The sequence below is a fragment of the Artibeus jamaicensis genome, unplaced genomic scaffold (assembly GCF_021234435.1).
Source record: "Artibeus jamaicensis isolate MK-2021 breed Jamaican fruit bat unplaced genomic scaffold, CSHL_Jam_final contig_354, whole genome shotgun sequence".
In the NCBI taxonomy this organism is placed as follows: Eukaryota; Metazoa; Chordata; class Mammalia; order Chiroptera; family Phyllostomidae; genus Artibeus; species Artibeus jamaicensis.
Window position 1 is genome coordinate 46,997,860 of NW_026521803.1, and position 25,134 is coordinate 47,022,993.

At 50.1% G+C, this 25,134-nt stretch overlaps 2 protein-coding genes and 1 long non-coding RNA gene across 9 annotated transcripts; 2 read left to right on the plus strand and 1 right to left on the minus strand.

The window, feature by feature from the left end:
• The first annotated feature begins 118 nt into the window (after positions 1-118).
• HSBP1L1 (heat shock factor binding protein 1 like 1) lies at positions 119-12,449 on the plus strand. 6 transcript variants are annotated; one of them, XM_053664131.1, is made up of 5 exons: positions 119-559; positions 2,544-2,703; positions 3,393-3,459; positions 4,376-4,470; positions 11,416-12,449. In XM_053664131.1, the coding sequence occupies exons 2-5, from the start codon at positions 2,656-2,658 to the stop codon at positions 11,593-11,595; spliced, it is 390 nt and encodes a 129-aa protein (XP_053520106.1). In that variant the 5' UTR covers positions 119-559; positions 2,544-2,655; the 3' UTR covers positions 11,596-12,449. The 6 variants fall into 6 exon arrangements, with proteins under 6 accessions (XP_053520106.1, XP_053520107.1, XP_053520105.1 ...); XM_053664132.1 differs by having other exon boundaries at positions 2,547-2,703; XM_053664130.1 differs by having other exon boundaries at positions 241-315.
• Positions 10,350-18,401, minus strand: TXNL4A (thioredoxin like 4A). The gene is made up of 4 exons (XM_037148095.2): positions 18,276-18,401; positions 17,862-18,034; positions 12,448-12,551; positions 10,350-11,409 (listed from the first exon to the last, which is right to left on the minus strand). Exons 2-4 carry the CDS (start codon positions 18,012-18,014, stop codon positions 11,238-11,240), a joined length of 429 nt encoding a protein of 142 aa, XP_037003990.1. The 5' UTR covers positions 18,015-18,034; positions 18,276-18,401; the 3' UTR covers positions 10,350-11,237.
• A 1,585-nt stretch (positions 18,402-19,986) lies between these two features.
• Positions 19,987-24,351, plus strand: LOC119051377 (uncharacterized). Of its 2 annotated transcripts, none has more exons than XR_008391438.1 (3): positions 19,987-20,039; positions 22,702-23,079; positions 24,022-24,351. It is a non-coding gene; the product is annotated as an uncharacterized LOC119051377 (long non-coding RNA). The 2 variants fall into 2 exon arrangements; XR_008391437.1 differs by having other exon boundaries at positions 20,012-20,101.
• Positions 24,352-25,134: the final 783 nt, after the last annotated feature.

Sequence of the window (25,134 nt, forward strand, 5' to 3'; positions counted from 1 at the left end):
GGGATCCTGTCGCTGCGCAGCGGGTAGCGGGTGGCTGGGGACCCCTCTCGCGGCACCGGGCTGGTGTGAGCACGGGCGTCACCCCGTGTGGAGACCCAGGCAGCGGCCCCAGCTGACTCCAGGAGTCCTCCCACGCGGTCATCCTCTGGCGGAGTCGGGCCCCGGAGTTGGAGACGGACTCAGAAGTTCGGGAGTTTAACCGGGTGGTGCGGGCGGCTGCTCGCGGACAAAGCCCGCAGCCTGCGGCCGGACCCCAGAACAAGGGCACGCGCACCGGAGACGCGGGAGCTGCCGCTGCCGCGGCGCCTCCACAAGGTGCCCTGTGCAGGGGAAGGAAACGGGGACGCCGGGAGGCGCCCCACCACGGCGAGACGCAGTCTCAGGACGCAGAGGCCGGGCTGGGAGTGGCGGTCCCGGCTGGTGGCGGGGCCGGAGGACCCTGTGTGAGGCCAGCCAGCCCTGCGTGCCCAGGGCCCCCAGGATCCGATGAGCGAGGAGCCCCTCAGCGCTCCCCTCGACCGCGGCAGACCCTAATTACCCCCAAACGGAAGGCCTGGTGGTGAGAGGTGGCCCCGGGGGCACAGGGCCCGCATCTGGGTCACGCCGCCGGTCCTGTCTCCCTGGCACGTGTGGGCAAATTGGTGGCCAGCCCACGGCCACCTGCTGCTCTGGGTCTATCGGGGGTGTGTGGAGACGGTCCGCAAGGGGGAGGGAGAGGGAATCAGGGGCCCCGGAATTCTGAGCCTAGAGCTCGAAGGGTGAGCTGGGGCGCTGTACTCTGAGAACATACATTGTAGTAAAATGTACAGAAAGCCGACTGACCTTCTCGCCCACGCTGGAGGGCCAGGAGCGGAGCATTCAGTGCACCCATGAGGTTGTGCGGCACCACCACCGTCCTCTCGCCCCTGCCCGGCACCCACCATCTGCTTTTGTCATGAGTTTGATGTTCGAGGTAGTCCACGTGACTGGAATCACCCAGTACCAACCCCGGCACAATCCGGTCGAAGTGCCAGTCAGAACTTTCTTTTGCGGCTGAGCGATGCCCCATCGCAGGGACAGACCAGGTTCTGTTGATTCACCTACTGGATTCTCGGCCGTCTCCTTCCCCTTTTGATATTGTTAGTAGCGTTGCCGTGGACGCTCGTGTGCACCTTTTTGTGCAGAAAGAGGTCATCACGTAAAGGTGGAATCGAGGTTTCAGGGACGGGCAGCCTGTTCCCACACTGGCCGCGCCATTTCCATTCCCACAGCAGTTGTGAGGCCCGGGATGGGCCACCTCCCATTAGCACCTGTTATTGTCTGTGTTTGACTGTAGCCGTCGTGGCTGTGACCTGCAACCTCAGGGAGGTTCTGATTTGCATCCTGCTGATTACTAATGATCTCGGGCAGCTCTGCTTGTGCGGTTGCGTTTCACATCTAGTAGCCTGGGTGCCTGGGGCTGCAGCTCAGCTGGGCCCCTGGGGTGACTCAGGCTGACCCAGCCCTGCCCCACAGAGCTTCCAGGGTAAAGAGTTGCAAAACAGAGTGCCACCCATGAAGGGACTCAGGAGCTGCCACCCATAAGGGCTGAAAGGGCACCAGAAGGAAGGGCGTGGGGTGAGGATTTCCTTCCAGATCTTCAGTGACATCAGAACCCAAGTGCACAAGTTGCCGGTGTGTCAGGAATTGGTCGCAGGACGCAGAATTCTTAGTTTTATTTTTTAAAATATTTTTAGAGAAGGGGAAGAAGGGAGAAGGAGAGACATCAATGTGTGGCTGCCTCTTGTGCCCCCTGCCCACCCCCACCAGGGACCTGGCCCGAAACCCAGGTGTGGGAAACCCCGGCTGGGGATTTTTTCCCACAGCGGCCTCTCGGTGTCCGGGTCGGCGCTCAGCCCACCGAGCCACACAGGGCAGGGCAGGGTTCTTAACTGGGCAGTTGGCCGTAGGTTTGGCAGGCACGCAGAGAGCACGTCTTCTGCATGGATGGTGACAGGGCCAGATCCCCGGACCCCCACGGCCCCCTTGGAGAAGCGACACACTGACCGAAGGGGTGGAACATAGATGGAGTGGACAGCGGGCCCAGGGACGAGCTGTGAGTGTTCAGTGGGGCAGCAGTTCAGTTTGGGAAGATGAAAGAACTCTGCGGGTGGACGGTGGTCACGGCTGCACAGCCCAGCCACCGAGCCGTGCACTGAGAAATGGTGAACAGGCTGGGTTTTATGTCGCGTGTATTTTAAGTCACAGTAATGATAAGGAGGAGGAGGATCGGGAGGAGATCCGCGTGCTCTAGGGCTGCCTCTCGGCCCTGGTGTGATGGGATCAGCAGGCCAGACCCCAGGCCTTGTGCCGGCAGAGGGTTGCAGCGCCCCTGCCCCCGGGACAGTGACCTTCAGGATGAAGCCGCCCCTTGCCTGGCCCTCACCTTCCAGGCCTTCTCCCAGGACCTGCTGGGCAGCTTCAGTGTCTCAGGGTTGGGAGGCACGCCCTGCCCAGGAATTCCCGGGGGCATCTGTGTTAGGAGGAGCTGCAGCCCAGCCAGACTCTCTGGTATTCCCTCGCAGCAGGAGCCCTGCCCTCGGCGGCGGCTGCCGGACCAGAAGGGGACACCGCGACTCTGACCCGCCGGAGCCACCTGGCCCCACCGGCACCGCCAGACCCTCGCCCCCGCTCCACATGGATGCACAGGGACCCGAAGACCTTGGGCGCACGCTGCGGGGCGCGGTGAGTCGGGCTCCACCCCTCCCTCTTGGCTCTCCCACCCACCCTGTGGCCCGGTGGGACCTGCGGACCCCGCTGCGCCCCCGCCCACTCTCCGCCAGGCGGAGCTAGTCAAGGACGGATCAGGAAGCACCACTGTGGGATGGTGTAGGTCCTTACACCTGCGTGGTCCGGAGGAAGGAGACCAGCTGGGTATAGGACACAGCGGCTGGCTGTGGGCAGTGGTCTTCACACCGCGAGGCGTGTTCTTGGCGGCCAGCAGCCCAGGCCCAGGTGGTTTGAGGTCCCAGGTGAAGCACAAAGCAGCCGATGCACAGGTCCCGTCTGCCTCTGTCCACCTCGGCAGGCACACTTCTGGAACGTCCTGCCTGCCGGCCTGCTGATGCCCCAGGCCAGGGGCTGAGGTCACATCAGTGGCTGTGACCCCCGGGCCAGGCTTTGTCGCAGGGGCTCCCTGCTGTCGTCGGGTGCCCACACTTAGGTGCAGGGTCCCCTTGGGTAGGTTTCTGTGTGTGGTTCGAGAGAGAGGGGTCACCAGCTTATTATCGTCCCCACCACCACCACCACCACTTATTGAAAGGACTTTCCTTGTCAAAAATCAACTTCATGCGTGGTTCTGTTCCATGGTGCCTGAGACGCCCAACATCAGGAGCAAGTATTACCTTCATTGTCTTATGGTTCATTTTTTTCAGGCAGAAAATCTATATCAGGAACTTGAAGAACATTTTCAAGCTCTGACTGCAACATTAAATCTCAAAAATATCCTTTTCTATTTTATAGCAAAAACTGCAATGCTTTGGGCTGTTAGATAACGTGGAATAGCTTTTTAGTGGAGGATTTTTGGCCTAGGATTTCCTGTTTCCACCTGTGCCTGTAAGTGGCAGCCTGATGCATTAATTACCAGTCACAGATGATTTCTCCCTGCTTGGCCAGCAGCACAAGGCATTTTTGTGTGGCAATAAAATATGTGGACACACCACACATGACTCCGTAGCCACGCCCTCCCACCACGCCTTACATTTGTGGTCTGTTTGGGAGCATCTCACATGCGCTGCCACGCACAGACAGAACACAGACAGACAAAAACCCACAGACAGAACCCAGAAGACCTCCAACACAGGACGCTCCACCTGGCTCCCTGCCTCTTTTGTTTTGCACCTTGAGCAGCTCACCGTTTTTGCTGAGACATGAATTCAAACACAATTTGGAGAGAGTGTTTGTTGCCAGCTGAGCAGATCCAGAGAAGGCAACTGTTAAATTATTAGATGTGCCCAGCGTGAGCTCCCTTCTCACAATCAAATTTGTTCCTTAAACGCTGTGTGCAAAGTATTTGCACGTAGAACTTGCAATTTCTGATTCTGTAGGTGGGTTCCCACAGGAAAAAAATCTTGAACATGACAAACTGAGTTAATTTCCATAATATCTGCAACCTCATTAGAGTTTGGTTAAGACAGTGAAACATGCCAGACTACCTCCCCTCCCTGCCCCTGTGCCCACACCTGGGGAGCCAAGCCTTCAGAGCTGAGCTTAGAGACAACTCCCACAGACCTCCAGGAAGCACCCGTACGGACCTCGGGGGGCTTACAGGTGGCAGCCAGGGAGGGCGCTTGCCAGACCAGGTGCAGGATGCTGCAGGGCTTTCCAGGCAGAAGCTCTGTGCTCCTTGACATGGAACTGGAAGAAATGGGGAGGCGCCTCCAGGACCTGCAGAGCAACGTGGACCAGCTGATGGTGCAGGCTGGGATCACAAGCGCTACAGAGAAACAGACGGTAAGGCTGAGGCTGGGGACTGGTTCCTTCCTGCGGAGCCTGTGATCGCTTTCCTCTCGGAAACGCAATCCTGCATTTGTTCACTATGGGAGTTCCTGCCTTTGTACCTGAAAAACCTTCAGGGGTAACAAGTCTTTCACAAATGCTCCTTTCAAAATACACCAGCTGAGCCCTGGCCCGGCATCTCAGTGGGTTAGAGCATCATCCCAATAAGCCAAGGTGCCAGGTTCGATCCCTGGTCAGGGTGCAAACAAGAAACAACCAATGAGTGCACCAGTAAGTGGAACAACAAGTTGATGTTTCTCTGTCTCTCTCCCTCTCAAAATCAGTAAGTAAAGAAAATTAATAGACCAATTTAACACTCTTTATCATATTCCTTTAGAAGTGCACGTTTCAAATGAGAAGCTTTATTATTTAAAAATTGGATTTCCTTCAAGCACGTGTTTACTGCCCCCCCAATTAATCTTTAGTCAAAACACAAGCCATGACGATTTAGACACTGGGGACTATAACTAGCTGTTTCTATTGGAGACAGTGCAGTCATGGAACCATTTGAACACATGTTGCATTAAGCCCTCCACCTGCTTCCAGATCAGCAGGACCCTGCCTTCCCAGTGGAATTTTGCAGGGGCCCTTGAGATACAAATAAATGCTTACTTTCAGGTCTTGGACCGAACTTGTGTCCATGTGACACATGTGGAGAGGCACAACTTCACTAAGATACATACGTGTTTTACTGACATCTTATTCTGATTACATGAGCCTATTTTAATAACTTCACGCCTTTGTTCTCCCATTTCTTTGGCAATCATTACCCTAAGTCAGAGGACAAATCGCCCATACTTGCCTGCTAAACTGGAGCTAGTCCACTGCCCGAGACATAAACATCTCCATCTGGAGGACACTGGGGAGGGCACTCAAGCACTTCCATGGGTGAAGACACACCTGCCTCGCTGAGGTTGCATCAGGTGGGCCCACCTGCCCTGCAGTTCCTTCTAGGCCTCCTGGTCACTGGGCCACTCACCTGAGGGCTCGCCGGGGACAAGCCAGTGCCCAAGGGCAGGGACAGTGGGCCAGGTTCTGCAAGACCCCCAGTTGGCACAGGATGGCAGTGCAGGAACTTAGTTTCTTCCCTCATCACCTAGATTCCAGCAGGGTTTTAAATCTGGTCAAACCCCACCAAATACTGGGCATCAAGTTATATGGTTAAGTTCATATCAAGACCTCACTTTCTGACGCTCATGCAGCCATTCTTTAAAGAAGCAGAGAGGAGCCAGCAGGCATCTAAGTCTGTCTGTTCAAACACCGTCAATGCCCTTGACATTAAAAGGCCTAAATAAGTTTGGGTTCATTTGGCTAAATCTGTGCTTGGTGATGTTAGGTCAGAGCCTGCGCCCTGGGTTTCAGTGGATTCGGCAAACCTCCAAACTCATGTTCCTGTTGTGGCCATTGTGAATGGAACTAGAGTCCATGACCCAAAACGTCAAAAACCACTATTCTACATTCAGAAAGACCGGGCTCCTGGTCAGTCTCTGCATCACACTACACCTGTGACACCGTTACCACATTTCCTTCGACAGACAGGAGGGGGCTCTCCAGACCCCTGGAACCCCGGCGATGGAAAGTGGACACGTGGTGCCCTGCTCACTGGTCCTCACAGGGAGTCCTCGTTGACCCCAGCTGACTGAAATAAAGGTCACTCGTCATCACGTTTTTCTGCACGCTGGAGTTTGCCCACGCAAAGGGTGTTTTTGTCATCTCAGGGAATGAAGGCACCTTCATCCAAAGCGTGGGTTCTGGTTTATTTAACTGGGCATTAATTGGTGTATAAGCAGATCTTTCCCTCTTTCCATTTTCCCCTTACTCCTGCAGACAGCGGACCAGTCACTTGAAAATTTGATAAAGTGAAAACTTTTTAAAACTATATTTTATTGATTATGCTAATATAGTTAATATTAAAATGGGTTTCCCACCCTTCACTCCCCTCCACCCTGCACACCCCTTCCCACCCATATTCCCCCCCTTTAGTTCATGTCCATGAATCATACATGTAAGTTCTTTGGTTTCTACATTTCCTATACTATTCTTACCCTCCTCCTGTCTATTTTCTATCAGTTATGCTACTTATTCTCTATACCTTTTCCCCCCTCTCCCTCTTCCACTCCCCTGTCGCTAACCCTCCATGTGATCTCCATTTCTGTGGTTCTGTTCCTGTTCTAGTTGTTTGCTTAGTTTGCTTTTGTTTTTGTTTTAGATGGGGTTGTTAATAATTGTGAGTTTGATGTCACTTTACTGTTCATGTTTTTAAATCTTTTTCTTAGATAAATTTCTTTAACATTTCAAATAATAAGGGCTTGGTGATGATGAACTCCTTTAACTTGACCTTATCTGAGAAGCACTTTATCTGCCCCTCCATTCTAAGTGAAAGCTTTGCTGGATAGAGCAATCTTGGATGTAGGTCCTTGCCTTTCATGACTTGGAATACTTCTTTCCAGCCCCTTCTTGCCTATAAGGTCTCTTTTGAGAAATCAGCTGACAGTCTGATGGGAACTTCTTTGTAGGTGACTGCCCCCTTATCTCTTGTGCTTCTAGGATTCTCTCCTTCATTTTAATCTTGGGTAATGTAATGATGATGTGCCTTGGTGTGTTCCTCCTTGGGTCCAACTTCTTTGGGACTCTCTGAGTTTCCTGGACTTCCTGGAAGTCTATTTCCTTTGCCAGATTGGGGAAGTTCTCCTTTATTATTTGTTCAAATCTTTTCCACTTGTTGCTCTTCCTCTGACACCTGTATAATTTGGATGTTGGAATGTTTAAAGATATCCTGGAGGTTCCTAAGCCTCTCCTCATATTTTTAAGTTCTTGTTTCTTCGTTGTTTTCTGGTTGGATGTTTCTTTTTTCCTTCTGGTCCACACTGTTGATTTGAGTCCCAGTTTCCTTCCCATCACTGTTGGTTTCCTGTACATTTTCCTTTGTTTCACTTAGCATAGCCTTCATTTTTTAAATGTAATTTGCGACCAAATTCAACCAATTCTGTGAGCATCCCGTTTACCAGTGGGTTTTTTAAAGATTTATTTATTTTTAGAGAGGAGAAGGAGGGAAACAGCAATGTGTGGTTGCCTTTGCCTTCCCCATGTCCCTACCGGGGACCTGGCTCACAACCCACACACATGCCCTGACTGGGAATCGAACTGGCCTTTTTGTCCACAGGCCCAGTGCTCGATCCACTCAGCCACACCAGCCAGAGCTGATCACCAGTGTTTTGAACTGAATGTCTGATAGGTTGGCTATCTCTTCATTGCTTAGTTGTATTTTTTCTGGAGCTTTGATCTGTTCTTTCGTCTGGGCTTTTTTTTTTTTTTTTTTTGTCTCGACGCACCTGTTACGTATGAGGGGCGGGGCCTTAGGTGTTCACCAGGGCGGGGCAACCCAGGACGCTGGGTAGTGACGCTGTTTCTGGGGGAGGGGTCCAAGAGGGGACAATGGCGCTTGCTCTGCTCTCTGCTGGATTTCAGTCACTTACTCCACTACCCACGAGCAAAGTGGGCCCTTCTGGTGCTAATTTCAGGATGAGAGGGTTTGTGTACATTCTAGGACCCTGTGGGTCTCTCCAGTGAACTCTCCTGTGAGGCTGGGAGTTTCTCCCACTGCCGCCTCAACCCCCATGGGTGTTTTCAGTCAGAGGCTTTGGGGCTTTATTTCCCCGAGCTGGAGCCCTGGGTTGTGCACTCCATCCCGCTCCCCACTTGCTTCTCCCAGTTTATCTGCGCATGAATGCAGGGCCACCGGCTCCACCATTCGCCGCCTTGCCAGCCAGCTGCAGCCTTTCGCAGCCCTCCGTAATCCGCCGCCTCACTGGGTCCTCCAGCCACCGCCTTGCCGTGAGTCCTCTCTGCCTGGCTGCCCATCTCTGCCCCTCCTACAGGTCTGGACGGATGTGTCTTCTTTAACTCCTTGATTGTTAGATTTCCATAGTTATGTCTTGTCAGTTCTGGTTGTTTTTTGTTTTTAAATTGTGTTGTCCTTCTTTTGGTGGTGCAAAGAGGCGCAGTGTGTCTACCTACACCTCCATCTTGGCCAGAAGTCCTCGAAAACTTCTTAGTAATCTACATAATCTGAGTCCTGATTTTCAGCATTTGAAAATTCATTTTAGTAAAATAAGATCATAAAAACAAAGGCCATGGGATAAGAATGCAGCTCCGAAGGTAACGAACCCCTTAACAAAAGGTGTGCCAGATGGCAGTACACATTTCCATCCACACCTAACTTTGGGAATTGTGCAAGAGAAGCGTGAGCTGTGTGAGGTCCATTTCTTTCTGAATTCAAGTCTATGTAATCTTCTTCAAAGATCACCAGCAGTTTCCTAGTAGAAGTTGCTTTTTCAACGGCTGCATCACCCGGCATTTCCAGGCACGGGTTCTTGGACAGACTCACTTTGATCTGTGCAGTCCAGACGGGTTATGAGCGCTGTGCTCTCCAAACTGAACAAAACCTAGTGAGAGCCAAGGCGGCAGGTGAGCCAGGAGCACGCGGACTCCGGGTGCCCTCGCCTCTTGCACCCTGGAGGCAGTTGGCAACTAGGTCTCTGTAGGTAGCGAAGATGGCACTTCCAGTCACCCAGTTCCCCTCTCCCTGGAGCTACAGTGAAATAAGGCTGATCACCCCCAAAAGGGCCAGTTATAGGTTCTCACTGTAAAAAAAAAAAAATTACTGCTGCATATAAATCATGTTCATCATTCAAAATCTACCATAATTGTACACTTTAGATTAACTACTGTCAACATCTTTTCCTTTGACTTGATTTATTGATTTTAGAGGTGGGGAGGGAGAAAGGGAAACATTGATCCAGAGAAGTACGACTGCTACATGTGCCCCACCAAACCCACAACCCAGGTGTGTGTCCTGACTGGGAATTGAATTTGGGACCCTTTGGTGCGTGGAATGATGCCCCAGCTAAGCCACACTGCTCCAAGTTTAACATCTATTCACCCCATTTTATATAGTTGATGTGTTTATATCCTGTTTTCTTTGCATGTCATGAACACTTTTTAAGATTTTATTATTTTAGAGATGGGAAGGGAGAGAAACCTCAATGTGTGGTTGCCTCTTGTGTGGCAAAAACAATCCCCCTACTGGGGACCTGGCCTGCAACCCAGGCATGTGCCCTGACTGGGAATTGAACCGGGGACCCTTTGACTTGCTGGCCAGCACTCAAGCATGGAGGTACGCCAGCTAGGGCACGAATGTTTTTCCTAGGTGAACATTTCACACACACTTTTTATGGCTGAGAGCCTGTTGTCTCAGACACTGAGGTTCTACCAGGCTTTCTCGCTACTACAAATAACCCATGATGAGCACTCGTACCCATGACTCATCTGCTAGAAAAAGGCCAGGTCCTGGGGCACGGAGTTTAAACCAGCAGCAGCAGCAGGTGGAGTTGGTGGGTGTTCACATCTTGTTTGGGAGAAGAAAGGTGTAAATAGTTGTGAAAGAATTTACCAGCCTGGAGTTCCCACGCACACTCAAGGGCGTGAGCAGTGGTCTGTGAGCTGGCCAGCAGCCGCTCACTGGGTAGCTGTTCTCGTTAGCACACCACAGGCCTTCTTTCCGGTCATTGTCATCCCCTTCTCACTACGGACTTGAGCCGCTTGCCCAGGAAGTGACTGCCCACCCCCAACCCTGCACCGTGAAACCTGGGAGGGGCAGCGGCTCCACGTATGCTCCCCACCCCACCACCCTGCTCCCGGGCGGCTTGAGGAGAAACTTGAACCTGAAGTGGAAGCTATGGGAAAGAGGTTTTGTGGACTCTACAGAGAACACAGCATGTTTAAGCACATTAGATACAATCTTAGGAGGAATAAGAAGCAGTGTACTCTTCATATTTAAAAGAAAGGCCTCCCAAATCATTTTATTGCACTGTTTTCATAACCAGAAGACACTTTTGGATTCTGTTATGGGTTGCAGGGCATACACCCTCCCACCCTGGATACATGTGTTGGGACCTGAGGATGTGACCTTAGTGGACATGGGATGTTGCAGATGCGATTACTCAGGATGTCACACTGGAGTCAGGCGGCCTTCATCCAGTGCCGGTGTCCTTACAAAGGGGGCATTTAGCCCTGGTTGGGTAGCTCAGTTGTTTAGAGCACTGTCCCGATACGTGAGGGTTGTGTGTTCAATCCTTGGTCAGAGCACAATACAAGACTCAAACAATGAATGCGTCAGCAAGTGGGACAACAAATCAACGTTTCTCTGTAAAAATAATTTAAAAAAAGAAATCTGAACACAGACACAACTCAGGGAGGCCTAGATAAAATGAGAGCTGAGACTGGGGTGGGCTGGGGGATGCCTGGGGCCCCAATGTCCGGTCTCCAGGCTGTTGAGACAGGAACGTCTGCCAGGTGGCCCAGGTTCTGGCCCTTCACTCCAGCAGCCCGGGAAACAGAGACCTCACCACCAGGGAGGCAAAACCGAGCAGTCACAGGGCACCCCCTGACCTTCACTCCAGGGCTAGAGAACTAAGCTCCTCCCAAGCCTATGACCTACACAAGAATCCAACCACCAGGACGTCCCCATCACCACACACTTGTTTACTTCAGCTGGATATTTACAGACGTCTGCAAATATGAACGTATGGCCACCAGGCCAACTCCGGGTTGAGGCCACGCAGGCCCGTCCTCCCCCAAACTCCTCCGAAAAGGCTTTGAGTCCCGCCCGTCTCCACAGGAGAAGGGCTGCCCAGCGCACATGCCCCGCCCACAGCAGGCGCTCAGTATCGGTATTTCGTGGAGTAGTCCTTCGGAGACACGACCAGGCCGCGGCCCTTCCGGGCACCGCGGTACACGGTCTCAATGATGTCTATCATCTCCTGCTTGTCCTCCATGGCCCAGTTGATCTTGTTGTTGTTGCCGGTGCCGAGGTCGATCATGATGTGCTTGTTCCTGCAGGGAAAGGTGCACGGTCATCAGAGCCTCCGAGGGGGCCCCGACCCAGCCAACAACCTGGCTGAGCATCGGGGATCCTCCCCCAACCAACCTGTCCCAAGAGAACCCGCAGAACCTGCCCGCCTTGGGCCTGCGGGATCCCCAGCTCACAAACGGTGGTTTTCAGCCACAACGCTGTGCTGACTGGTCACTCGGACGACGAAGCTGAGGCACGCCCTGCACAGCCCACCTGGACCACCCTCGCCAACAAGGGCTCCACGTGTAGAGCAGACACGACACTGCCGCCCACCGGCTTGTGTGGCGACAGCAGCAGGGAGACATTTGGCACATGTGACAATGTCCAAGGGCGGTTTCTTTCTAATGAAGCCTCCACAACAGAGCTATTTCTTTACTCATGATGTGACTTGACTTTACTGCTAAACGAATACCATCAAATGTACGTGGCATCTGGACCAGACCCTTATAGCCCCAGCCGGTGTCCGTTCCCACGGCTTTCTCTGCAGCAAAGCCCGTGAGCTGTGGAATCGAATGCAACTAAGGCAGTTAGAGAAACTCTGTTCTTCAGGCCAATAATTCACAGGCTAGAGTCTACAACAGAATGTCTAAGCTGATAAAATAACTTGTAAGCAAAGAAATGAAGTGCAGGTTTCACAAAGAACACTAAATAGAGTCACTGATATCATATTTCAAAAGTAAGTTATTTTAAAAGACATTTTTCATCAACAGGTTATTTAAAGGTACCTTAAATGTCAGTAAAGATGTTTTCCATTGAATTACACCTCACCTAGGTTTCTGGGCAAAGTTATTTCAAAAGAGTAGTTTGTTACTGAGGAAATGCTAAAACTGGAAATTGTGTTACTTTGGAAACTGTTTAAAAGATTGCACTGATTGCCTGGAGACTGTAAGTGACAAGGCTATGTAGCTGACTTCCTTCTGAATAAAAGGATCTGAAGGCACACTGATCACATTAAACTTCCAGACCAGCCACTCCGTGAGAGGGCAACCTCAGTGAGGGGGAGGGGGGGAGGGACGCACCTGAAGAAGAACATGACCGTGCACGGGTCGTACAGCTCGTACATCTTATTGAAGTCAGGCACCTCTGTGATGTCCACAAGGTAAATAACTGCAAAGTTTTTAACCTGAAAGTAAAAAAGATTGAAAAAAATCTAAAATAACAAATCAATCTTGTATTCTGCAAAAGTACATTAAAAGTAAAAACAACCATCTGTGTGTAATAGAACAGTTTCCAAACTAACTCTCCAGCATTTTTCCCAATAGTGTTAGCACAGAAAATAATCCAACAAGCCCAGGATTCTGAGCAATTCACTGGCCGTTTACACCTCCTTTTAACATTTCCAGAACGGCAAGTTAAAAGAGTCTGCAGAAAATGTCCACACGTGTTACTATTCACACTGACCTAGCAATAATCTACACAAACTTTTCCAACTTGTACTTTTATGAATACTTCATTGGGTGCACTGAACAACTGCTTGAGAACATGCCTTTGGATTTCAGCTATACATTCCCCGTGTGCTTAGGTTTCACCTCTTGTAAATACTGAAAGACTAGTATCCCAAATAGTATTGTATTATGTCAAATTTTCTTTAATTATAAGTTCATTGAAGGAGATTTAGAAAACCCCAAAAAATGAAAAATAAAATCACCTTCAATACCAACACAAAGTTAACTGCTGCAAAAGTATTTTTAGTGTATTCTTTCCGATTTTTTTCTGGTATATACATATTTATATTGTAAAAATCTGTTCAGCCCTGGCTGGTGTGGCTCAGTGGATTGGACACCCGTTTGGGAACCAAAAAGTTGCTGGTTCAATTCCCAGTCAGGGCACATGCCTGGGTTGCAGGCCAGGTCCCCAGTAGGGGGCATGCAAGAGGCAATCAATAGGTGTATCTCTCACACATTGATGTTTCTGTCCCTCTCTTTCTCCCTCCCTTCCCCACTAAAAATTTTTTTAAAAAATCTGTTCATATTGTTTTAACAAAATGTGATCATACAGATACGATTATTTAGTGCCCGGCTTTAATCACAAGCATTCTCATATACACTGTCCTTGACAAAAACACAACTTTCATGGCTGCATTAAACAGTTCATCAAATGGTTACAGCCTGTACTCTGCTTTCCCACAGCTGACGCCACTGCTCCCTCACGTTCACTAGAGCCAGGAGAAAACCCTCCTTCATGGCCACGTAACATTCCACCGGGAGGGTGCGTGTTTCCAGTTTAAACCCCAAGGCCCGAGCCCTGACTGACGACTGCTGGTGCCTGCTCTGGCACCGCTGGGACCCATGGGAGGGCTCTGGGTCCCACCTGGCACTGCACCCGGTCCATCCCCCCACCCCCCATCACTGACACTGTGGCTGCTTCCACTGTCGCTGTAAATGACAGCCATGGGCTTGTGGGGCACCAAGCCTCGCCTCTGAAAGGCCGGGTGCTGAGAACAGTGACTGCTCGCCGGGCTCATTGTGCGACACTGACCCCACCACCTGGACGTCCCGGCTGGAGCACACCCCACACCTTTCTGTCTCTGACATAAAAAAGAAATGACAGTGCCCCATTTTAATGTATTTCTCTGAAGTTTACTTAACCACTAGAATTTCCCCTTTTCAAGTTCTTTTCCCATTTACTCATGGGAATCGTCTTTTCAAATGACACAGAGAACTTACCTGCTTAAGTCTACCATATTCAAAACACTTGCCTGCTCCATTGTAGTCATAACTGGGAGTTGAGTAGTATTTTTTTAACCATGAATGACATTTACAAATTATACTTTTATTATCCAATTATTTTTAATATCCACATTCTTTACATCATCTGCATTAGTGAACACCCTTTCCAGGCCTGCTGCCCGCACACTAATGAGCAAAGTGTCTGCCTCTTCAGGGAGTTGGTGACTAGCCACTGCCGTGCGCGTTGCATGGAGCCCCCGCACTGGCTAGGAGCCCCTCTGACACACCAGGACACGTGGTCTGTACTGTCCCTTGCCTAATTATTACACTTCTAGGTGATTCATTTCAAATCCTCAAAAACAATTACATGGTGACTTTATTCTCTCAAACTGCGTGCCCTGATTAGCTCCACTCATGACGACTGTTCCAAGTTTTGTGACGTGAGATAAGCGATCATGATGGCAACAAGGGACTGTGGACCGACCACTCGCTACGTTACAGGAAGTGTTCTGCAGGCCTTTCTGTCCGCTCTGCTCTCACAGCTCCTGGTGGGTTCAGCCCCGCTGTCCTTTTCCTACAGACTTCCAGGTCACACCGGCAGCAGGTGGCAGACTCCAGCTCAGCCTCAGTCCTGCCACCCGGAGCTGCTTTACTGGAAGGCTCTACACCCAGAGCTGCAAACCCACAGCAAACACGGAAGTGCACTTTCTGCTGGTTCCCATCAGACTCCTCGCTGAATGAGCACCGGCTTCTACTGGTCCGCTCACATCATGTGCTGCTTCAGGAAACTCCCCAGGGTCACGCCCAAAGAGTCCCATCAGTGTGCTTGCCTTACACACAGTTCCATTTAGAACATATAATTCCAAGCCAATACCACTGGGGTGCTACATGTTTTAAACTCTATTTTCTGGGCTTTTTAACACAAAAATTAAACATCCCATTTACTCTCACTTTTCATGAGACTTAGGTAACGGTGGGCTGTGACAGACTGTGTCCCTACAGACAACAGGCAGACAGCTCCGGGGAGAGCCAGTCTCTCTTCACAGCTGCATACAGCCCTGGCCACGTGGCTCCGTGGGCTGGGCGTTGTCCCGCAAACCAAAAGGTCGTGGGCTCAACTCCCCATCAGGGCACACATCTGGGTTGAGGGCTCAGCCCCTGGTCAGGGCACATGCAGGAGGCAGCCGATTGATGTTTCTCTCTCACGTCACTGTTTCTCTCTCTCTTTTTCCCTCCTTCCCCCTTTCTCTGGTATCAAAGTAAAAAAAGGGGGGGCGGGCAGGAAGCTGCACATAAAACCATCTGCTTAACAGAAAACCTTGTTATTATCACTCTACCAACTTCGGGACGCCTGTAAAGAGCATCTCCCCATTTCAGTGCAGCTCAAAACGAATCCAGTACGAGGATCGGCACTGTCAGAGCATCGAGTCAACACTGCACATCTCAGCCTCAGCGTGGGAACTTTTACTCACTTTAAAACAGCTGGGATATCCAAACGGGGCTCGTAACAAGATGAGGAAGATCCCCCATTATCTGCCATTTCTGCAGAGGGAGATTTTTAAACAGAGTTAAATTGTTCTTTATACTAAAATCTCACATATCAAAAATTCTTGTTGAGCTTCCCCCAAAGAACTTCTAGAATAATAAATTCATATTTTGCCCTTATACTAAGAAGGAAATAAAACATTAAGAGCATTATAATAAACTTCAAGTTTGCATTTTGAATAGCTATGTGATACCACAACACTGAAAGTTTATTAAAATACAGATCCAAATTTTTGGACAAAAGAAAAAGGGTACTCAAAAGGCCAGAGAAAAATACTCAAAGTGAGTCTAGTTAAACTGATCACATCAACAGGTTCACTACAAGAGTGTGGTCACCGGTGACACCACAATTCGCTCTAAAACTGACAGAAAGGCGTCGGGAAAGAGCCACTCTGGTCAAAACCCTTAAAAACTTGCGTTACGCACACAGTCTGCCTCCTAGCCAAGGGCACCTTGCTGAGTTTTGCTCAGACATGAAGAGCCAGCCAACCCTCATGTCCTAGCCACCCTAGCCTGGCGCTGCTGGCAGCAGGGTCAGGACATCACCTGGTGATGCAGCTGCCACCTGCAAGGCAGAACCCAGAACACACACCCAAGGTTAGTTGACAGCACGCTAACGGTCTGCTTCTGCTTCTTGGGAAAGTGCTCAGTAGCGTGCACCCCCCCCCCCCCCCAGCTCAGCAGCACCTGCCCTTGACCACTGCAGCTGAAACAATGAACAAACGTCCCACTCGAGGGTCTCCGGGCTCCCCAGGCATCTCCTAAAGTCCCTCAGTGCCTTGGGAGTGGCCGACCGGCGCCACACTCGTACTCAGACCCAGGCCTCTGCTGCGGGGTTTCTGAAAGTCTCACCACAACTTCCCAGGCAGGCTGTTACAGGAGCTGTTTCCGGACCTCACTCTGGACCCATGGAATCAGAATCTCGGCGACGCACTTGGTAAGTATTCCCAGTGGCACTGATGATGACTGACATGGAAGACGGGTCCCTGACGTCCACAGTGCCACCCCCACCCCCACCCTGCCTCTCCTATGAACAGGAGACTGTAAAATCAGTTTTCCCTTCCTAAGTACAAGATGTACCTTTATCTCTGTTAGTACTGACTCAAAATGTCACTTTAACCTGGCCTGTGTTAGCATCTCCTATTACCATAAAGAAAAGGTGATTTCACCCTGGCTGGTGTGGCTCAGTGGATTGCCTGCCAGCCTGCAAACTAAAGGGTTGGCGGTTAGATTCCCAATTGGCAAATGCCTGGGTTTCAGGCCAGGCCCTCAGTAGGGGGTGCACAAGAGGTAACCACACACTGATGTTTCTCTCCCTTCCCTAAAAATAAATGAAATCTTTAAAAAGAAGACAGTTTCAATGTGTCCACTTTTACTTTTCAATAAAATGAATAACCTCTGAGACCATTCATAAGGTATTAAGAAGTTAATTACTTCATTAACACTCTGGTATATTTGCCTTTTGCTCTATTGCTGCAATTGCAAAAATCCGTCTGTTATCTTAAAATCGCCATGAAGAAATTTCAAAAAAGAACTGAGGCCTTGTTACAGAGTAACGCACAACTTGCATACTTACTGTCTGCAAACAAGCACCCAAGACAACCCAGTGTATGACGTGAAACGTCAGGAAAACCAGATCTAACAAGGAACAATTCTAAGTTCTCCAACTGTTCCCTGCATTTAAATAATCACATGAAGTGATACACGAAGAGCCGGTAGCAAAGAAAGAAAGAAAAGGAAACAGCAGGATTTACTATATCATTTACATAAACATTCTGCTTTATAAATACAACAAATGAACGTGGTACCAAAAAAAGGACAAACTTTTTAAGCTGAGCTTTTCAAAGTGAACTTCCCTGCCCTTGCCAAAGTCTGCAAATGTGTTATGTTCATGGTACTACAAATGCAAATTTTGAAAAACACCCTATGGCTAGGAATTCTTAAGTCATTTTATATAGGGAGAGGGACCATAAACATTTTCAAAAACTGGAAATGCGGGAAACTTCTCCCAGAAAAAAGGCAGAACCTGTTGTGTACAATTTCAGGAAGCTCGTCACCAAGTCAGTTCTCTTCATTTGGTGGCTTCTGGAAATTAAGGCCTGAAGAACGAGTGCGGACTGCAGCTTTCACCCTCACTTTCAAATTTCCCCGCCCACCAGCAAAGCCAAAGAAAGCAGACACCGAGCAACTGCAGAGCCTCGGGAGTGGGGCTGCGGTACCTTCTCCGCGATGCTGTACAGAACCTCGTCCATTTTCATGCACGTAGGATCCCAATCGTGCCCGAAGCGAATGACGACCACCCGGTCTTCTTCCGAAAGGATGGCCTGGTCCACCTGCCAGCCGTTGTGCAAGTGCGGGAGCATGTACGACATGCTGGCGACTGTGCTGGCCTCTGTGAAAGAGGGACTCGGTGGACGATCTGCTTCCGCCTCAACCACAGCACGCGGCGCTGGCGGGGGGCGCTGCCGCCCCGATCGCCGCTCCCTCTCCCGACTCCGAACCCCCACCCCTGGCGGGCCCCACTTCCTCCCAGGACCCCACTACCGATTCCCGGCCCAGCCCCGCTTCCCTCCGGCCCGAACGCCCGCCACCCATCCCCATGATCCGGACCCCCGACACCCCCCCACACGGACCTCCGCCGACTCTCGAACTCTAATACCACAGCGACCGTCCCGGGGGGCACACGCTTGCGGCCGCGCAGACGTGTGCGTGCGCGCGCCCGCCGTGCGTGCGTGCGTGCGTCCGCGCTGGGGCTGCACGCCAGGGTCTAGCTGTTGTCTAGTCTAGTTGCGCGGGGGATGCTCCAGGTCCGAAGGGCGGGGCTATGTCGGACTGCAGGCGGCTTCCCGGCGGAGCCGCCTTAAGTGGGGCGGGGCTTGTCCCAGGCACTCCACAGAGGCCCCAAATTAATAATTTTGGCAGTGAAGCTTTCGCGACATAAGCACACTCTATTTTACTTGCCTAAAGCAGTTTATTAACACATACTCCAAGCTAATATATTGGTATTATTTGCAACACACAAGTTTTACATTTTGATTAAGTCCAATTTATTTATTTATTTTTGTTGCTTTTGCGTTTCGCGTCATACCTAACAAATCCAGGTCATGAATGTTTAGTCCTGTCTTTTCCTTATTCCTGTAAGAATTTCATACTTTTAATTCTTACATTTAGCTCTATGATAATTTTGAGTTAACTTTTTTTGAGTATGTTAGGTGTCCAACTTCTTTCTTTTGCATATGGGTATCCAGTTGTCCCACATCGTTTATTGGAAAGATTGTTCCTTCCTCATCAAATTGCTTTGGCACCGTTATTGAAAATCAATTGACTTTAAATGCAAGGAGTTATTTCTGTAGCGTCAGTTCTACTCCAGTGATCTTTGTGTGTAGCTTTATGTCAGTCTGTCTTGATTCATGAAGCTTTGTAGTAAGTCTTGAATCTGGAAGTGAGTTCCTCAGTTTCGTTTCATTTCAAGACTAGTTTGGCTCTCCTGAGTCCCTTGCATTCTAGACTAACATTAGGGTTTGTCAACTTCAGCAAAAGGCAGCTGGGGATTTTGGTAGGGATCGTGTTGAACCCGTACACGAATTTAAGGAGTGTTACCATTTAAGATTAATTTTCCCAATCCATGCGCATGGGATTCTTTACATTTATTTAAGGCTTTTTAAAATTTCTGTGAGTTTCTATCTGTAGGTTACAGGTAATTGGCTTCTCCACAGGTTCTTATCCATGAGCCCAGCCCCACCCCAGCTGCTGGGCTGCTGCTCGTCACGGACATTAGATGTAGCACGACTTACTTCATTCCCACGTCAAAGCAACATTTTACTCTTTGTCGTAACCAAGTGTATCAAAACACTTTCACCTGTCGTAAGCACGTGGATTTGAAATCATAGTAACCCTACGTACAACTGTAAACTGGCCCTTGAAGCGCCCGGATTCGTAGCTCAGAGGCGTACAGTCCCAACCTAGCCACCTTTCCCGCTGCGCTTTGGCCACGCCCGCCATTCGCCCCACCTCCCAGGGCCCTGTCCCGCCCTGGCTTCGCCGACGGTCCGGAAAGAGGCTCCCTCCCCAAGCCCAGCCCCAGCCGCCAAGGCCGTCAAGCCCACGTGAGCCACCGTAATCACGTAGGCACGCAAGAGCACTTCCGGTGCGCCCTAGCGATGGCTTCCGCGGCTCTCCAGCTCCAAACTAAAACAGGGGGACGGGCCTGTGGGTCCTCGCTGAGGCGGGGCCGGGGCGGGACCCGAGGAATAGGGGGCGGTCCTGATGGTCCCCGCACAGGCGGGGGCGGGACCAGGGCCGGGGCGGGGCGAAGAGGAGTAGGGGCGGGGATAGGTGAGTTGTGTTGGACAGGTGCAAGGTCGCTGTGCTCTTTGAACCTTGGGGTTCACTGTGAGGTATGTGGCTGAGATGCTGGGTTCTGCTGGTGTATCCCTCAAATGTGGGATCTTTTGAAAAAGTAAGTGTGCCGTGTGCCCCTAGTATGTCATGGCGAGGGCAGAAGACTGGACGGAGTTCTGCCGCATGAGTCTGGCTGTGACACCAGACCTCACCTGGGACAAGTGGGCCGCATTAGAATTCTAAGACCCACCCTGACCTGTAAGAAGGGTCCTGGAGGATTTTACAGGGAAAATGCGACGTTGCCTCATTTGAGGGAAGTTGAAGCCCTTCAGGGACTCTGCCAGAATTTAAAGGTCAATTTGGACAGACATTATTTTTCTAAGCTGTAGACAATGGCCCATTAAGCTTTAAATGGGTAAATTCCAATACCCACATCAGATTTTAGTTCATAGTTTACTTCCTTACGTGAATCCAGTTTTTCAGGAGCGTAATACCGGTTTTTGCTGAGACGCAGTATGATAGTATATTGGTTTTAAATTATATTGTATTTGTTAATACCTGGTAACTCAAGAAACCTTACATAAAAGGCACAGACAGTGCAGTTTCATTAATCTCGAACTAGCAAACAGATCCTCAGGGACTCTGTAAAACCTTTGGCATATCTTAATTTTTTAGCTCTCTTATCTAGTCCTGTACTAATCAGGTAATTGTCTATCCAATCAAATATCTCATGCTCCTTTGCTGGACTCTGAGCTGTGATTGCCAACAGTCGAAGACAGGTGCAAAAGAAAGAGACCAAGAAAGGCGTGAGCCCTGCACCTGCCCATGCTCCATCACTGGTACCTCTCTTTCTCCCCACGGGGTAATCTTGCCCTGTCTTAGCATTTGGAGCAGCCACAAGTCACTTGGAGAGTCTCGATCTTTTCCACAAAGAACACTGGCAGTAATGGTGTGATGGGTGTATGCCATTGCTCTCTAACCAATGCTGATGGAAAGTCAAATGCAAAGTGTTCGGGAATCAAGTCTCCTCTCTGCAAAAGTAAACTAAAGTCTTCTTATTGTAAATAAAGTTATTTTACCCTTTTACTTAAAGTCCAAAAAATATTTGTAAACCAACTATGCCCTAAGCATTAAATATGTTTAGCTAAGTCATGACACAAAAATGTAATGCTTCATTAGCTTCAGTTCTCAAAACACAACTGCTTTTACTTTTGAGGAAGGCTATAAGATGTTAGAAATACCTTCTTTTTAATGAGTGACAAGGAACATAAAACCTTATTTAATTTATTTGAGAGATAACAAAAATATCTTATTTTCACAGTGAAAAATGGTTTCTGTAACTTCCAAACCTGTAGAGAATGTTAATAAGAGTTTATTTGAGCCAAAACTGAAAACTGCCAGGAGGCAAGATCTAAATGCTCCCCAGAATAACAGTTTTCAGGATTTTTTTTAAAAACGATTTTATTTATTTACTTTTAGAGAGGGGAGGGAAGAGAAAGAGAGGGAGAGAAACATCACTGTGCGGTTGCCTCTCACATGCCCCTCACCAGGGACCTGGCCCACAACCCAGGCATGTGCCCTGACTGGGAATCGAACCGGAGACCCTTTGGTTCATGGACTGGCACTCAGTCCACTGAGCCGCACCAGCACAGGGCAGTTTTTTTTTTTTTTTTTTTTTAATGCATTTGGAACCAAGAAGGGAATGTGAGGAAGGTGAAATGAAGGTGGGACAGAGCAGGTGGGGACTGGATTACAGGGGAGCTGACAAAACCGTGCCTCCCTTGAGGGTGGCCACACTTCAGGGGTGTGAGAAATAGAATTAACCCGACATTTCAAAGCCATGTTAACCCAGACACACAAAAACAACGGACAGGGTTTTCTTAAGGCAAAGATGAAGCTTTTGCTAAAAAAGTTATATGCCTGGGGTGTGATTTGCCAGGTTAGGAATTTATGACCTCACAGATTACCCTGTGAGGTTACTTTTTGCAGAGCCCTTTTTTTTGTCCACAATTTTATTAGTTATTGCTGCATATATAGCAAATTATCCTATATTTTAGTGGCTGGAAACAAACATCTGCTATCTCCCAGGCATCTAGGTCAGAAATCCAGGAGTGGCTTACCTGGGTGGCCCTGGCTCAGGGTCTCTCATGAAACTTTAGTTGGGGTGTTGACAGGGGCTGCAGCATCTCCAGGCTCACCTGGTTGAGGGCCGGCCTCTTAGACCTGGTCCTAAGTTCAGTCTCAGTGTCCGCACAGGCTGCTCCCCAGCATCAGGCAGCGGCCTCCTGCTCTGCCATCTTCTCTTCACTGGAAGTGCACCCCAGTGGTGGAATCACACCAAGGCCTGATGACCGGGAGGGTGCCTTCAGAGCTCCGGGTCTGCTGACTTTCAAATGAATTCCAGGCATGTTGTGATTTTAAAAATCTGAAGAGCAGGAGAGCACACAGGTTGTTGTCCTACAGACTCTTTTTTTTTTTTAAGATTTTATTTATTTATCTTTAGAGGGTAAGGGAAGGAGAGAGAGAGAGAAATATCAATGTATGGTTGCCTCTCATGTGTCCCCTGCCGGGAACTGACCTGCAACCCAGGCATGTGCCCTGAGTGGGAATTGAACTGCAATACTCTGGTTCGCAGGCCCGTAGTCAATCCACTGAGCTATACCAGCCAGGGGTTCAGACTCTATTTGGACAGCAGAAATCACAGTTGTCTCTCTGTAGGCCATAGGAGATCAAGACCTACTAGGAATTCTGGTGTCTGCATTGGGAGGACCATCTGGTGTATGTGAAGATCATGTTTCAGAGCTGCAGAAACACTTTAATCTCATTACCATGCAAGAATTTCTGGACAATAAAGCACAACTGGGTCCAAATATTCAGGCCGTACACATCTGGGGAGGAAAGCCACTATTACTCAGGAGCTCCTGCAGGGCCTGCCCGCCTTGAAGATTGTTGCCAACTCAGGAGCCAGTCTAGACCACCTGGCTCCTCACCAGCCTTGGTGTGAAGGTGGCCAACATGCTGCAGGCTGAGTCCAGCCCCAGTGCTGATGTGGGGATGGCCTTGCTGCTGGCGGCAAGGCCCAGAGAGTCGTGGAAGGTAAGCCATGTTGGAGATGCTGGTTTTCCCAAGAGATCGATGGCAAACACTTATTAACATATGACAAGTATAATATTACTTTCAAACTTCAAATCTTTAGCCCTGATTTCTTTACACTATGGCCAGGACTTGGTGGCACCTGGAAACTGGAGTGCCTCCTGGCCATATGCATCCTACTGGGTGCTTAGGCCCCACTCTGGGCACAAGTAGTTCAGCAGCCTTTACTTCGGCAGCCATTTCCCCCCACCAGATGCCACTCATTCGCATAACAGGTGGGAAGTGTGTGCATGCAGTGGTTTCAGCACCACTCTGGAAGTGCCCTGGGGGTCATTCGTTGGCTGGGCGCATGCCACCTGGAGGTGAAGGCCTACCTGTGAGTAGGCAGCATCCCGCCTGTCCGTGCACTGGGCCTCTCCGGGGCACCCCAGGAAAGGCAGTGTGTCCCCTCAGCTCACCCATCCTCCCAGTGGAGCTCTGGCATGAAGGGTTCGAGGAGAGAGAAGCAGAAAGTGGTCTCTGTTTCCAAATGCTGGTTCATACACACACACACACACACACACACACACACGGTAACCCACACGTAGTCACAGTCCCACACACAGTGACACACAGATAGAATACACATGTACACAGCCACATACATAGTCACACACACAGACACACCCCTAAGCGACTTTGACCAGGAAGACTTCCCCAGTTCGAGAGGACCAGCTCTTTTACAGCATTTCCTAGGAAGCACTGGCTGTGCTATGAGGACACTGCTGTCTGTCCCCCTCCTTCCCTCTCAGAAACATTTGTTTGCTGTCACAGAGAATGCATGAGAGCCATGGTCTGCCACTGGCATTCCCTACCTGTGTCACCTTGACAAAAATGTCTCAGGAAAGGCTGTGCGTTCCTGTGTGGTGCCATCTCCACTCCCCTCTGTCTTCTCGTTCACCGTAGGTCACCAGCTGGCCATCTCACTGGACACACAGAACTTTTCCACAAACTGGATGGGTCAGGAAGTGACAGGGGGCTACCCTGGGGATCATGGACATGGGCAGAATCGGCTACAGGGTGGCTCAGCGGGCCTGGGCATTTGACATGAAGATTCTGTACCACAACAGGAAACAGGTGAGAGCTGGAGCGGACTCGAAGTGAGCTCAGCAGAACATACACCAGCGCTGCCCTGACTGTGGCTGGGGCGTATGAGCTCTGCATTTTCCATAAGACTCCCTGCTCTTTCTTCCAGAAAGCAGAGCTGATGGTCCAGAAAGGGATTGTGTATTTTTACATTACTCAGGAATGTAACTGTTACTTGTTTCCATTAAAAAATTCACCAGGAAGGGATGTTAGCTCACTATACCCATTCTTTTTTTTAATTTCTCAAGTGACTTTTGATCACGGGAGGCGCCCTCCACACACACAGAGCAAGTTGGTCAGTTTCTTTAGTGCTGAGCCGTGTGCTCACCCACGCACTCCATCCGAAGGCCATTTCCTTCCATGCGCGATTCAGCGCAACACCAGCCCTAGTGATTCTGTCTCCAAACAGCCCTCCAGCCCACCTGCTGTCTCACTCTACTTGCACCTCCCCTCAGGGGCTGCCAGTCTGCTCCTGAATGCCCAGTCCCCTCTGCACATCAGCCAGCGTGACACTGCTCACCCCCTGTGGTGGCTCCCTGACACATGGAATGGAATTGCGGCTGATGAGAAATTCGGGGTGGTGTGGTGAGCCGGGGAATTTTAGGTCAGGACCTGTCCCCCTTTTCAGTCATTGTTTGCACAGTGGGCAGTGGAGGCGGCTCTCAGTGTGAGAAGGCAGAGGCTGAGGCCAGTGTTCCCTGGACAGGGAGCACCGTGTGGGCCGGGCATTGCAGAGGGAGCTGGGTGTGCTTTCTTCCAGATAGGCCTGGTTCATAGAATTTTGTGTTCCACTCTTGCGTGGCACTGGCAGCTACCTGCTGTGACCTCCTGGAGCCTGGAATTCCTGTCGAGTGCTCAGCTGTCCGGAGTGGCCAGTTTGGGAGTTCAGACTGGACCTAAATGGGACCAAAACACAACCCTACCTCCGTCAGA

Coding starts and splice junctions, on each gene's coding strand:
- HSBP1L1 (XM_053664131.1), top strand. CDS start 2,656: ATGGATGCACAGGGACCCGAAGACCTTGGGCGCACGCTGCGGGGCGCG. Junction 2,704..3,392: donor GGCGCACGCTGCGGGGCGCG/GTGAGTCGGGCT, acceptor CATTTTTTTCAG/GCAGAAAATCTATATCAGGA. Junction 4,471..11,415: donor GCGCTACAGAGAAACAGACG/GTAAGGCTGAGG, acceptor TTGTTCCTGCAG/GGAAAGGTGCACGGTCATCA.
- TXNL4A (XM_037148095.2), bottom strand. CDS start 18,014: ATGTCGTACATGCTCCCGCACTTGCACAACGGCTGGCAGGTGGACCAG. Junction 12,552..17,861: donor TGTACAGCATCGCGGAGAAG/GTACCGCAGCCC, acceptor TTTTACTTTCAG/GTTAAAAACTTTGCAGTTAT. Junction 11,410..12,447: donor ACGGTCATGTTCTTCTTCAG/GTGCGTCCCTCC, acceptor CTTTCCCTGCAG/GAACAAGCACATCATGATCG.